Below are 14735 nucleotides of genomic sequence, written 5' to 3'. Positions count from 1 at the left end.
AATAATATCTAAATAAAATCAATAAACTTCAATTCATGCTGCTCATAAGTGACAGGTTACAACATGTTGGTTCCAAGATAGTCATGCATTTAATTAGTCTGGCTCAGTATAGCCACATCAGAGTTAAAGTAAATTTATTATCAAAGTTTGTATTTGTTACCGTATACTACCTTCAGATTCACTTTCTTGCAGGCATTTACAAAAAAAGTAAAGAAATACAATGGAATTTATGAAACACCCTACATAAACAAAGACTGACAAGCAAACGATGTGCAAAATAAATCAAATTGTTCGTATAAATATGTTATACCGAGAACATAAGTAAGTTGTGGAGTCATTGAAAGTGAATCTACAGATTGTGGAATAAATTCAGAGATGTAATGAGTGAAGTTATCACCGACACCAGAAAGTTGATGGTTGCATTTATCAGAAGGTGATTTCTCGTAACTCGTTATTAATTTGAAAAAAAAAAATCTGGGGTAGTGATGGGCGCTAAGAAAAGATGTTTACTCCCAATTGTGAAAAGCTGAGAACAATTTAAGCCAATATACAAAACCCAATGTCCCGGTTAGCGGATAATGACTACAATTCCCACAATACCCCGTGCTAGGCTGCTAAACAAATGCCTTAATTTCCATTTCGAAAGAAGCATCGTTATCTCAGTTTGGAGAAGGCAAATTCATTACTAATTACTTCGTTTCGTCTTGAACGATATTGCAGCAAGGTCCAGTCTTTGACTGCACTGCATGTTTCAGAGTGCTCTGAGGCGTCGAAGGACCCGCCCTTAGCAACGCGTTCAGGCGCCGTGTCTCCAAGGGTCGGTAGGCGCGGTGATGGCGGACGAAGAGGGTACCGGGGCGCCGGAGAAAGTCCGGAGCAAGCGGATCTTCCTCAACCACCTGGACTCGTTCGTTGGCCGTTACGTGGGGAAAGTCAGTGATATGTGCCAACAGCCGAGCGTATCCAAGTGTGAACGTAAAAAGTTGTGAGTGTGTGGGAAGTAGTTCCAGGGTCAGTGATATATTCGTGTGAGATGTGGGAACTCCGGGAGACCTCCAGTCTCTCTGATAACTACATCTGACCAAGGTGAACCGAGCTGCAGCTGGATAACTTCGGCTCATATGGTAGATAAGGAGGTGATAGATAGGAGCTACAGAGAGGTGGCCACCCTAGGTTGACGAAGGTAGGTACTTGAGAGACTGTCGGAAGAGAGAGAAAGGAATTCGGCTCAGAAGTGAAGGGGGAGAAGAGGAGTACAGTAGTGATAGGGGATCCCATAGGGGAGTAGACAGGAGGTTCTGTGGATGTAAAAGAGACACATAAATGCTATGTTGCCTCCCAGGTGCCAGGGTCAGGGATGTTTCAAATTTGGTCCGCAGCTTTCTAAAGGGGAGGAGAATGAACAGCGGAATATGATGGTACATGTTGGTACCAACGACGTAGGCAGGATAAGGGAGGAGGTCCTGAAGAGAGAATATAGGGAATTGGGAAGAATGCTGAAAAGCAGGACCTCCAGGTTAGTCATTTCTACATTACTGCCTGTGCCAGTAAGGGTAAGCTTAGGATGATTTGGCTTATAAATGCATGATTGAGAAATTGGTGCAAGGGGAATAGGGTTTCAGATTTCTGGATCATTTGGGTCACTTCTGGAGAAGGTTAAAAAGGATGTGTTACACCTGAACTCAAGGGAGGCTAATATCCTCATGGGCAGTTTTGCTAGAGCTGTTAGGGAGGGTTTAAACTAATTTGACAGGGAGATGGGGCCAGAGTTAGAGGGCTGAGAATGTTTGTATAGAAGTTGATGTAATGGGACTGCGAGAATGGACAGACGATAGAGCAATATTGCAGAGAGTAGGATGAGTTGAAGTGTAACATGTGGGGCAAAGTTGAAAAGGGTGATGAATACAGGACTGAAGGTGTTACCTTTGCATGTAATATACGGAATAAGGTAGATGATCTTGTAACACAGTTAGAGATGGGCAGATATGATTTTGGGCATCATTGATTTGAGGCTGTAAGTAGATCATAGTTGGGAGGTTAACATCCAAGTATATATTTTGAATCAATAGGACAGGCAGGTGGGCAGAGGGGGTGGGATGGGGTAGCTCTGTTAGCAATAAATATGAAATCAAATCCTTAAAAAGAGATGACATAGAGCTGGAAGACATCAAATCCCTGTGGGTAGAGCTAAGAACCTGCAAGGGTAAAAAGACCCTGGTGAGAATTATATACAGGCCCCTGAGCAGTAGCCTGGATGTGGGGTACAAATTACAATGGGAGATAGAAAAGGCATGTAAAAAGGGCAATGTTACAATAGTGATAGGGGATTTCAGAGAAGAGAAAATATTCTAAAGGGAAGATGAAGCAACCATGACTGACAAGGTAAATCAAAGTCAGCATAAATCAAGAGAGGGCATAAAATAAAGTTAATGGGAAGTTGGGGGATTGGGAAGCTTTTAAAACCAACAGAATGCAACCTTTAAAAAAACAATCAGGAGAGAAAAGATTAAAAATGAAGCTAAGCTAACCAATAATAAAAAAAGAGTATATAAAGAGTAAAACAGAGGCAAGAGTGGATATTGGACCACTGGAAAATGACACTGGAGAAGTAGTAATGGGGAACAAGGAAATGGCAGATGAATTTGTTAAGTATTTTGCACCAGTCTTCAGCATGGAAGACACCAGCAACTTGCCAGAAATTCAATAGAGTCTGGGCTCAGAAGTGGGTGTAGTTGCTATTACTAAGGAGAAGGTGTTTGGGACCCTGAAAAGTCAGAAGGTAAGTAAGTCACTTGGATCAGAAGGACTGCATTCCAGAGTTCTGAAAGTGGTAGTTGAAGCGATTGTAGATAAATATTCACTATATTCTGGAATGATTCTGGAGGACTGGAAAATGCAAACAATCAGTCCACTCTTTTAAGAAGTGAGAGAGACAAAAGAAGGGAAATTATAGGCCAGTCAGCCTCACTTCAGTGGTTGGGAAATGTTGGGGTTCATTATTAAGGATGAGGTTTCAGGGGACTTGGGAGCTCATGATAAAATAGGCCAAAGTTAGCATGGTTTCCATAAGGGGAAATCTGACTTGACAAATCTGTTGGAATCCTTTGAAGGAAGAGCCAGCAGTATAGCTAAAGGAAAGTTAATGAATGTTGCTTACTAAAATTTTCAGAAAACCTTTGAAAAGCTGTTGCACCTGTGGATGCTAAACAAGATAAGAGCACATGGTATTACAGGAAAGATACTAGCATGGATAGAAATTTAGTTGACTGGCAGCAGGCAAAGAGTGGGAATAAAGAGTGCCTTTCCAAATTGAAAAGTTTATATGTCAATGATTTTGATGATGGAATTAAGACCATTAGACATAGGGACAGAATTTGGCCATTTGGCCCATTGAATCTGCTCTGCCATTTCATCATGACTGAGTTATTTTCCCTCTCAACCCTATTCTCCTGCTTTCTCTCTGTAACCCTTAACACCCTTACTAATCAAAAGCCTGTCAATCTGCACTTTAAATATTGTATACCCAATGACTTGGCCTCCACAACTGACGGTGACAATAAATTTCACAGATTCCCTGCCCTGTGGCTAAGTAAATTCCTCCTCATCTCTGTTCGAAAGGGAATGGTGGAGCAGACTTGATGGGCCGAATAACCTAATTTTGCTCCCATCTCTTATGGTCTAAATGCCAGTGCAAAAAGTGGAAGTACACTTGCACACTTACATTCCTCCAGCACATCTGTGAAGTGTGAGTGAGCATGCATATGCACATATACTGGCTGAATGTAAGTGCAGGTGTGTCAGTGAGCATAAATGTATGCATAATTCCACATGCATACATGCAAGACAACCCAAGAGTTGTCTGCAGTTTGTATTTTCAAAACTGCATACGTATGACATTTCTGTCTAAATTTGTAAATACCCATGCATGTGTTTGTGTGTGTGAGATTTTAATGAAAAAGTAATTTCTCTTATCGGAGAGCTGTGTTGGAAGTGGCTGGTGAAAATGGAGATATTTTATAATGCATAAAGCATGATGGGGGGTGAAGTATAAGTATGGGAAAAGTTGATCTAGAGCAATAATTTGTTGAATTTGCAAGAATAACAGGGTTCCAATCAAATTTAGTAAGGATGTTAAATATTTTGCTGACTGTTCAGAGTTCTGATTGGTGCCAAAGCTACTAGAATCAGGTTTGCAAGGAAATAGATGTTAGGTTGCAATGTTTTTAATGTTTATAATGTATTTCTAGGATGTGGAATTTTCCATAACTATCTTCTGACTTCTTCCACATTTATTATGATTTAACAGTTCCACCAATTTGATCCAATGTTACAGTTGTATGAACATGAACTGCAGAAATACTTTAAAAATCTGTAAGATAAACAGTCTCCAACCAGTACTCAGCTGATAGGGGCTTTTTTTCACTTTGACCTGCCCATTCATGAAAGAAATAGACCAATTCTTAAGCACAGCTTGGGAGTATAATTCCACAGTCTGAAACATTACATAATTCAAGGCGCTGAGCAACACTTGTCAGTTTTTCAGAACTAAAGTTGGCAGTATGACATCAGATAAGCATAAGTAAGGGTAACTGGTAGCCAGGTAATCAAGCTTTCATCTTACTCTGATGTTGAAAAATTTGACTGAAGTGTTTCACTGTCAGAATTCTTCAGAATACAGGAAGTCATATTTTTCCATCTCTATATTCCTGTCATGAAGCATCTATCATGCTGAACTTTTCAAAGATCTTCAGCATGTAATTTATTGATTTCATTGGAGATCTATTGCAAAACATTCAATGTCTTTGCAAAAGTTCCATCTAGGAGATTAAGAGATTAGTACCTCCAAAGATTAAATTTTGATGCCTGGTTCTTTCTCAGTACTTATCAAACTCTGTGGTTGGATCATCCCTGGAGGAACTGAATGATGATGAAGAGCAAAATGAGGAAGAGACAGAATCTGCCAAAAGTGTTCCACTGCCCCAAGGAACATATCGAATAGTGGGGACATCGAACAATCCTGAAGACAAGAAGCCTGATTTTGCATTTGAAACCTTCTCTGTAAGTCTCTCAATATACTTTTTGACTCTTATAATTTTCTGAGGTTAAAATTTATTGCTAGGACTATTTCTCACAACATCTCTGTTCTTTTTTTAGTTTGATAGAAGAATATCTGTGTTGACTATTTCCCTATCATTTATTGCTTGGCACATAAGAATATGACACTATGAATAGCAGTAGACCATTGAGCTTATCTGCTATTCGGCAAGATCATGGATGATCTTCCACATGAACACCATTTTCCTGCCCTTTGCCCACATCATTTGATTCCCTTAATATTCAGAACATCTAATAATCCCATCTTTGAATTAAATTGATGTACTTACCACCATAGCCCTCCTTTTTAGCAAATTTCTAATTTTCTCCACCTTTACAGTGAAGAAGGTTTTCCACTAACCCTTCTCCACTTCATTTTGAGTCTGCGGCCCCTACTTGTAGACTTCTCCATCAGAATTTTGAATGTTTCCTTGAAATCATCTCTCATTCTTCTAAAGTCTAAAGAATACAGGTCCGGTAATACTCAGTCACACTTCATGTACCAAACATGCCAACTTAGGAACAACTCTGATGAATCTTCATTAAACTATCTCAACAGCTAGTGTATCCTTATTTTTGTAAGGAGACCAAAAACAAATGTCTGACCAGTATCTTCAATAACTTATCACAGCTTTAGCTGTGTGTTAAAGTAGCAGGTGTTAATTTATAAACCACCAAAACTGGCTAATCAGGATTCAAAAGAGACCAACTGAATGGTAAGAAGATGTTTGGTCCCGACATTAACTGCAGCAACTTCAGAGGCTAGCTGACTGGGTTCCTATCCTAAACATTCATATTTTTTTGCCTTTCCATTTTAAAAACACAGACAGTCTTTCAACTGGTTTACCCTCTTTTTGCCTGCATTGAAAGCTTCTATTCTTCTTTGGTCCTGGGCAGAGCAGTTACCATACCAAAGCAACACACAGAAAATGCTGGAGGAACTCAGCAGGTCAGGCAGCAGCTATGGAAATGAATAAATAGTTAACATTTTGGGCCAGACCCTTCATCAGGATTGGAAAGGAAGGGGGAAGATGTCAGAATAAAAAAGGAGGGGGGAAGGGAAGGAGGATAACCAAAAGGTGGTGAAGCCAGGTGGATAGGAAAGGTAAAAGACTGGAGAGGAAGGAATCTGATAGAGGAGAGTGGACCATAGGAGAAGGGGATGGATGAGATGACCCAGGGTGAGTTGATAGGCAGGTGAGAAAATTTAAGAGGCCAATTGCCATACCTAAGCTGTGGTACATCTGGAAAGGATGCTTTCTGTGGTAGAGGTGATAGATTTCAGGAGTGTGTTCTTGAGATCTAAAGGAAAAACAGGAAAATAATTTCCAAATTATTTGTCTGTTCCTGAGTTTGAAGTAAGGCTGAAGTATACTACCTGTACTCCAGAAGTTCCCCCCCCCCCCCCCCACCGAGACCACAATTACCAAATGAATTAGAAAATTTCTGAGAGTCAGCTGGAGACGCTCATGGAGTGAGTACTGTTTTGGATTCGCTCCATAACCTTTACTTTTTTTTAACCTTTGATCACCCTTATTCAGCTTATTTTTACCTATATCGAAAGTTTCTTTATTCTTTTTTTTGGATTTACTGCCAAGAGTTTGTTGTGAACTTTTGAAGATATGCAAACAGAAATGTCTCTCAGGTCTAAGGGACGGGATCCCGGACGTAATCCGAACGGTAACGGAAAAAAGCAGGCTCCGACACAACAAACACAATTAACTTTTGAATTGTTTATGGAGGTTTTGGATGAAAAATTTGCTGAACTAAAACAATTTTTTAAAGAAGATATAAAGGCTTTTCAAGAGTACATGGTTAAGACGGATTTAGTAATTAAACAGCAACAAGCTCTTATTGCGTCTCTGCAAGAAGAAGCTCGGAAGCGAGATTTGACTATTGGAAAACTGCAACAGGATTTAATTTCGACTATTAAGCTGATGGAAGCCCTTAAAGCCAAGAGTGACGATTTTGAGAATCGGTCCAGAAGACAGAACTTACGTATACTTGGTCTTCCAGACGGCATAGAAAAAGATGACCCTTCGAAATATTTTGCTCAACTTTTAAAAGAAGCGTTTCCGACGATTTTCCCGAATAACCCCCCTTTATTGGATCGGGCACATAGAATTCGGCGTCGATCACCGAGTGTTACAGACAAACCTTCGGTGGTAATTGTCCGGTTCCATTATGTACATGACAAAGAACAAGTTATAAGAGCAGCTCGTTGGGTAGGAATGATTAAAATCAAAGATTTTTGCTTCCGCCTGATCGAAGATTTTAGTTCAGATCTTTTAAAAAGAAGGCTTCTTTTTAAACCGTTGATGGCTGAATGTTATGAGAAAAATCTGAAACCTGCGCTTCTATACCCTACGAAGCTTCGAATTTCTCCGTCGAATGCTCCACGACAGGTTTTCATTTCAACTTCAGAAGCGAGAAAATATCTGGAGGAGAACTTCCCTACTGCTACAGACACTAGTCTTTAATAAATGAATGATTCTGATCGTGTAAGATGGTTCTCGATCTCTTAAACCAGAATTAAAATCTGGTTATTGGTGTAGGTTCATCCTACACTTTATACTCAAGTTAAAGTGTGTTTGCGTCACGTTAATTGTTTTGCCTTATACACTTTAATCATTTAACTACATACTTGTCTATTAATTTTGTTCCTTCGAAGGTATATTTTTAATTCTTTGAAGGTAAATTTTTCCTTGATTAAGATGGTGGTTTTTTGGAAAAGATTTTTGGTTTTGCTTAAGATGGCATTATGTTTATATTTTTCGCGTTTCTTCCGTACAATGCATTGCTTATCTTAGCTTAAATATTTTTTGTTTTGTCTGGGCCAGAGCCCGAGTATGTTTTTTAGTGATTATATTTTTATTCTTTTTACAACTAACTATACTTAGAAATATGGTTTTTATTATAGCGATTTTATTTTTAAAGTTGGGGTGATTCTTTTATATATATCCTTTTTATATGGAGTGTTCTTCAGCTGACATGGGGGTAGGATTAGTCTTACTTTTTCTCTTTTTGAGTCATATTTTGGCTTTTTCTCTTTTTCTCGGGGGGTGGGGGGATGGTCTGTTTTCTAATTCTATTTTTTTTGTACCAGTTTGTGTTAGTTTTTTTTATTCGGGCTGTTTTTGAACTTCAAATATGTCTGTGTTGTCGTCACTTCCGGGTTTTCTCACTACTTTTGTTCCTCTTCCGGGTGCATGAGTTTATAAGTTGGTTAACCCTTTCTATACCAAAGGGTTGATTTTAGAATTATGGCTCAGACCATTAATTTTGTGTCTTGGAATACTAATGGTTTAAATCATCCAATTAAACGAAAGAAGATTTTCAAAGTATTCCAAAGACTTAATGCTCATATCATTTTTGTACAAGAAACTCATGTGAGGAGGGAGGACAAATTTCGTTTTTTTAGATTTTGGCGGGGTCAACAGTATCACGCAAATTCGAATGCTAAAGTAAAAGGAGTTTCAATTTTTATTGACTCCTCTATTTCATTTGTTCAACATGATATTTTTTCGGATCCGAATGGCAGATTTTTATTAATTACAGGTTTACTTTGTAATAAAAAGGTTGCTTTGGTTAATGTTTATGCTCCAAATGTGGATTGTCCTGACTTTTTTAAGTCTTTATTTACTTCTTTACCCAATCTAAACGAATATAAGTTAATAATGGGTGGTGACTTTAATTGTTGTTTAAATCCTTTGATGGATAAATCTTTATCTATTCAGACTTTACCTAATAAGTCGGCCACTTGTATTAACTCTTTTTTGACTGACAATGGAGTTTTTGATATTTGGAGATTCCGGTATCCTAAAGACAAAGAGTTTTCTTTTTTCTCACATGTTTATCACTCTTATTCAAGAATTGATTATTTTTTTGTAGACTCTTGTTTTATTCCATTGGTAATCGGTTGTAACTATGATATTATAGCTATCTCTGATCATGCTCCGTTATTACTTTCTATGAAATTTACAGATACAGCTTCTAATGCTAGACAATGGCGATTTGACTCTACCTTGTTGCAAGACTCTGACTTTATAAAATTTATGGAGGAGCAGATCGACTTCTTCTTCTCAACTAATTCTACAGATGATATTTCCTGCGGAACACTTTGGGACACTTTTAAAGCTTATATACGTGGACAGATTATTTCTTATTCTGCTGGTTTGAGGAAACGTATCAAGATGGAAACTCTTTTATTGGTTGATAAAATTAAAGAGATTGATAAGAAATATTCGATTGCTCCTAGTAAGGAGCTTTACAAACAAAGGGTTGAACTTCAAATGGAACATAGTTTATTACTTACATCCTCGATTGAAAATCAATTAATTAAAACTAAATCTGATTTTTATATACATAGTGATAAATCTGGTAAACTGTTAGCTAGTCAATTGAAGAATGCTCTGGTTAAACATCAAATCACTAAGATTGGTCAGCAGAATGGGAATCTGACAGTTAATCATGATGAGATAAAAAAGGCATTTCAAGATTTCTATACCTCCCTATATCAATCTGAATTTCCTCAAGATTATAATATCATGTCTGATTTTCTTGGAAAATTAAATTTTCCAAGGTTATCATCTGATGATCTTTTGATATTGGATACTCCTATTACGGATGTAGAAATTAAGGGGGCTATTTCCTCAATGAATTCTGGGAAAGCACCGGGTCCAGATGGTTATACAGTTGAATTTTTTAAATTTTTTTCCGCTACTCTTTCCCCTTGGTTAGGTAAGGTTTTTGAGGAGGCCATTAGATTAGGGAATTTGCCACAATCTTTTTATAGAGCTTCCATTTCTCTAATATTGAAGAAAGATAAAGACCCTACTAATTGTGCTTCTTATAGACCTATATCTTTATTGAATGTAGACTCCAAGATTTTTTCTAAGTTACTGGCATCTAGATTGGAGAAGGTATTACCCAAAATTATTTCAGATGATCAAACTGGCTTTATTAAAAATCGTTATTCTTTTTTTAACATTAGGAGATTGTTGAATATTGTTTATACTCCCTCACATGATACTTCAGAATGCGTGATTTCATTAGATGCGGAGAAAGCATTTGACAGAGTTGAATGGCCTTACTTATTTAATGTGTTGGAGAAGTTTAATTTTAGTCCGATATTTATATCATGGATTAAATTGATTTATCATACTCCAGTAGCCTCAGTGGTTACCAATAATCAAAGATCTCCCTTTTTTCGCCTATTTCGGGGCACTAGACAGGGATGTCCTCTTAGTCCATTACTATTTAACATTGCCTTAGAACCTTTGGCAATTGCCATCAGACAATCACAGGATATTTTGGGTATTAATCGTGGGACAGATATTCATAAGTTATCTTTGTATGCAGATGATTTATTATTATTCATTTCTAACCCGGAGAAATCCATTCCAGCAGTTTTATCATTATTGGCTCAATTTAGTGAGTTTTCTGGGTATAAGTTAAATCTTAATAAAAGTGAATTGTTTCCATTGAATAAACGGGTCCCAATTTATGGAAATTTACCCTTTAAATTAGTTAATGACTCTTTTACTTATTTAGGGATCAAAATCACAAAAAACCATAAAGATTTGTTTAGATTTAATTTTTTACCCTTAATTGATCAGATTAAAGGTTTGTTTACTAAGTGGTCACCTTTGTCTCTATCCCTAATAGGTAGGATTAATGCTATTAAGATGGCTATTTTATCTAAGTTTTTATATATTTTTCAAGCGATACCAATTTTTATCCCGAAATCTTTTTTTACTAATGTTGACTCTAAAATTTCTTCATATATATGGCAGTATAAAAATCCCAGGTTAGGTAAAACATATTTACAGAAGACAAAAAAGGAAGGCGGGTTAGCATTACCTAATTTCAGATTTTACTATTGGGCAGTTAATATTAGATATTTGTTATGTTGGTTGAAAGATGGGGGTGGATCTTTTGGCCCTTGTTGGGTGAGTTTAGAAACTAAATCGGTATCAGCTTATGCTTTGGGTTCTATTTTAGGGATTTCTCTCCCTTTTGCTCTTTCTAAATTGCCGAAACGAATTGACAACCCGATAATTAAACATACATTGCGTATATGGTTTCAATTTCGGAGATTTTTTGGGTTGACTCAATTCGTTTTAAATAGTCCTATTGTATCTAATTGTTTTTTTCACCCTTCCATTATAGATCAAGCATATTCAGCTTGGAAAACTAAGGGATTACTAAGATTTTTTGATTTATTTTTAGATAATTGTTTCATGTCTTTTGAACAATTATCCAACAAATATAACTTGCCGAGATTTCATTTTTTTAGATATTTACAGATTAGACATTTTTTAAGTTCTGTACTCTCTACGTTTCCAAATTTTGTGCCTTCAGATACTTTGGAGAGTTTATTTGAATTAGACCCTTTTCAAAAAGGGCTTATTTCAAAACTTTATAATATAATTATGAAGATACGTTCAGAGCCTCTTTATAAGACTAAACAGGATTGGGAAAGAGAGCTTAGTTTTAGTATTTCTAGTGAGAATTGGGATAGAATTCTTCAATTAGTTAATACATCATCGTTATGTGCCAAACATTCACTAATACAATTTAAGGTCGTACATAGGGCCCATATGTCCAAGGATAAATTAGCTCATTTTTACTCTCATATAAGTCCTATTTGTGATAGATGTCATTCTGAAATTGCGTCTTTAACTCACATGTTTTGGTCGTGTTCATTTTTGGAGAAATATTGGAAAGATATTTTTGATATTATTTCTGCGGTTTTGAATATTGATTTACAACCTCATCCTATTACTGCAATTTTTGGTTTACCAATGTTAGATTCACTGCATTTATCTTCTTCAGCCTGTCGAATGATTGCATTTCTAACTCTGATGGCTAGAAGATCTATATTGTTGAATTGGAAAGAAATTGATCCTCCCACTGTATTTAATTGGTTCTCTCAAACTATGTTATGTTTAAATTTAGAAAAAATTAGAAGTGGTACTTTTGAGACTTCTATTAAATTTGAAAAGTTATGGAGACCATTTATTCAACATTTTCATATGATGTAATATGACCCTGTGCCAAGTTCATTTGATTTCCCAGTTTTCAGCTTATGTATTTTGAGAGGACCGGAAGTGACGGCATTGATGAATACTTATTTTTGTGAGATATTATAAACAGCCCGTTTTTTTTTTCCTTTTTTGTTTTTTTTTCTTTTATATTACTTATTAGTTATAGTTATTAGATTAGATTAGCTAGTTCTGCATTATATAAATTTTTTTGTTTGTTTTTTTTTTCTTTCTTTTTTCTGTTTTTTTTATATTATACATTATGAAATATTTAGATTTACTATGTCCATACATATATCTTATGGCTTATGTCTTGGTAAACTCATTTATATTGTAACTATTATGTATGTTTTTTTTTCGTATGTAATGGAATGTCTATGTTGGTAATTTCTTTATCAATATATCATCTGTATTCTGTCCATATTACTAATATTAATAAAGAGATTTAGAAAAAAAAAGAAAATTTCCATCTTGTGTGCTTTAAAATTAATTTTAAATATTAAATTTATATTTTAAATTTTTAATCATTTTACTGGAGTTAATCCATTAATTTGTTTAATAATTTTTTATCTATCTTCAGTTTGAAACACGCGATGAACTGTTCAACTGTCTCCAGGACTGTGATATCATCATCTATAATATCACAGAAGCTGCTCAGCAAATAGATGAAGCCTCATGGGTTGTTTCAGGTTCTCATTTATCACTTACTTTATTTGCTTTTCTGTGTACCTCTCTCACAGTAAATATGTGTCATTTCCTTATGTCTTTAATCCTATTCCATTGATAGATGAACAATTTCATCGTGGGGAAAATAAAACCTCACTTTTATACAAGGTAATTGTACAGGTCTCTTTATTAAAATAACAAGCAGTCATCCTAATGTAGACAGAAAGTAATTAGAAGTAATCATATCTCTCAGAAAGCTAAATAATGTGGTCTTAATAATAGAGTGGATTTTCTGATACCAGTATGCTTTATTCCAGACTGTTAAATATTCTGCCAAAGTAAGGTGTCCTTGAATTAAATAACATTGCAATATATTTTTATACGGTAACATTGTGATATCACTTCAGGTTACTTATGTGCTAATGCTGTTTCAAAGAATATTTCCTGTTCCCCTACCTCCCTGTTTTCTCATCCAGTTTTTCAAATCCCTCATACTCCATCCTTTTTTGGCCTCTTTTCCATTTTGCCAATCCTTTGATTACCGATCTCATTCTTTTAGCTCCAATCTCCTTCTGCTCTCCTTCCTTGTGTTCTCCTCATCAATGTTCCCCCATCCTAACCTTTCCCTCTTTTTGCCTTATCCAAAATAATCAAAGATCAAAGTAAATTTATTGGCTAAGTATATATGTCTCACCAAATACTACCCTGAGATTCATTTGCTTGTGGGTATTAACAGTAAAACAAAGAATTATAATAACATCAATGAAAAACTACACTCAAAGACTGACAAGCAACCAATGTCTAAAAGAGGCAAACCGTACATATACAAATAAATAAATAATACTGTGAACGTGAGTTGTAGAATCCTTGAAAGTGAGTCCATAGGTTGTGATTCAGTGATCAGTTCAGTGTTTCAGTATTGCAGTGAGTGAAGTCGTCCATACTACAACTTCTACTGTCCTTGTTTGTTCTGGTAGTCATGGATATGTTTCACAATTGATCCATCAAGGAACCAGAAGAAACTTCTTTACCAAGATAGTGAACAGAACGAGAAACTTGTGGTCACAAGGATTACCTTGTTCCCATGACCTAGACACATGTAAAGTGAGGTATGATGAATACCTGGACAAGAAGGATATAGTGACTCGATTAGATAAAGTTGAGGGGAAAATCAGAACCCCAGGTGGAGGTCATTTGAGCCAAATGGCTGAATGTGTGCTGTACAGTTTTGTAAAGGCAATTCTAAAATGGCAGGTATTTTGTGAAGTAAGGTGAAGTATCCCCCTTTACCTGTAGCTTGGCCTATTTCCCAAGTAGGACTACGACAATGAAGCTCTAGGTGTGGCGATCATTTAACCTTATTTGAAAGCATAGCAAAGAAAATAACTGATCAGGTTGTGTATCACTTCATAAACACAGGGGAATGCAAGAGTACTTATAAGGAAAATTTTCTATAAATGTAATATTTCCTTGACGTGTTCTATACTGGTGAAATGAACAATGAAAGAATGCTACAAGATGACGTTCTTTATCTTCTTTCTCTATCCACAGCACTACATTCAGATTTAGAAAATTTTGAGAGTCCGAAAATATTTATTCTGTTGTCGACAATAATGACGTGGGCCCAGACTAAACCCGTCGATCCTGTAAGGAATATTCGTTGTGTTTTGGCCATTGGCACTTAATTGAATTTCAGATGGTTTTAGATATGGTACAAAGTTAAGTGATTATTGCAGAAGTTACGATTCACTTGAGATAGAGCTGACACTTAGAACTTAAACCTAATGGATCATTTGTGTCTTGTACCTCGAAGGATTTTGCAGATGTGGGGAATGACTAAACAGTTCATTCACAATTGCAGGATCTAGAGTTCAAACTGCAGATTGTTTCCTGATAATCCACTCATTTTAAAATTTGGGTTTCTAACCT

At 36.2% G+C, this 14735-nt stretch overlaps 1 protein-coding gene across 2 annotated transcripts in view; it reads left to right on the top strand.

Moving 5' to 3' along the window:
• Window positions 1-722: 722 nt before the first annotated feature.
• Window positions 723-14735, top strand: part of ak7b (adenylate kinase 7b) — a 63812-nt gene continuing 49799 nt past the window's right edge. The window contains exons 1-4 of one of the 2 annotated variants that reach the window (XM_059961775.1): window positions 723-932; window positions 4879-5058; window positions 12721-12829; window positions 14358-14452. In XM_059961775.1, coding sequence (XP_059817758.1) covers window positions 834-932; window positions 4879-5058; window positions 12721-12829; window positions 14358-14452 — 483 coding nt within the window. In that variant the 5' untranslated portion in view covers window positions 723-833. Of the gene's footprint in view, window positions 986-4878; window positions 5059-9078; window positions 12359-12720; window positions 12830-14357; window positions 14453-14735 lie in introns of those variants that run through there. The other variant, XM_059961766.1, reaches the window with a different exon arrangement.

Source organism: Hypanus sabinus, chromosome 2 (assembly GCF_030144855.1).
Source record: "Hypanus sabinus isolate sHypSab1 chromosome 2, sHypSab1.hap1, whole genome shotgun sequence".
In the NCBI taxonomy this organism is placed as follows: Eukaryota; Metazoa; Chordata; class Chondrichthyes; order Myliobatiformes; family Dasyatidae; genus Hypanus; species Hypanus sabinus.
This window is presented reverse-complemented; position numbering and strand designations above follow the sequence as displayed.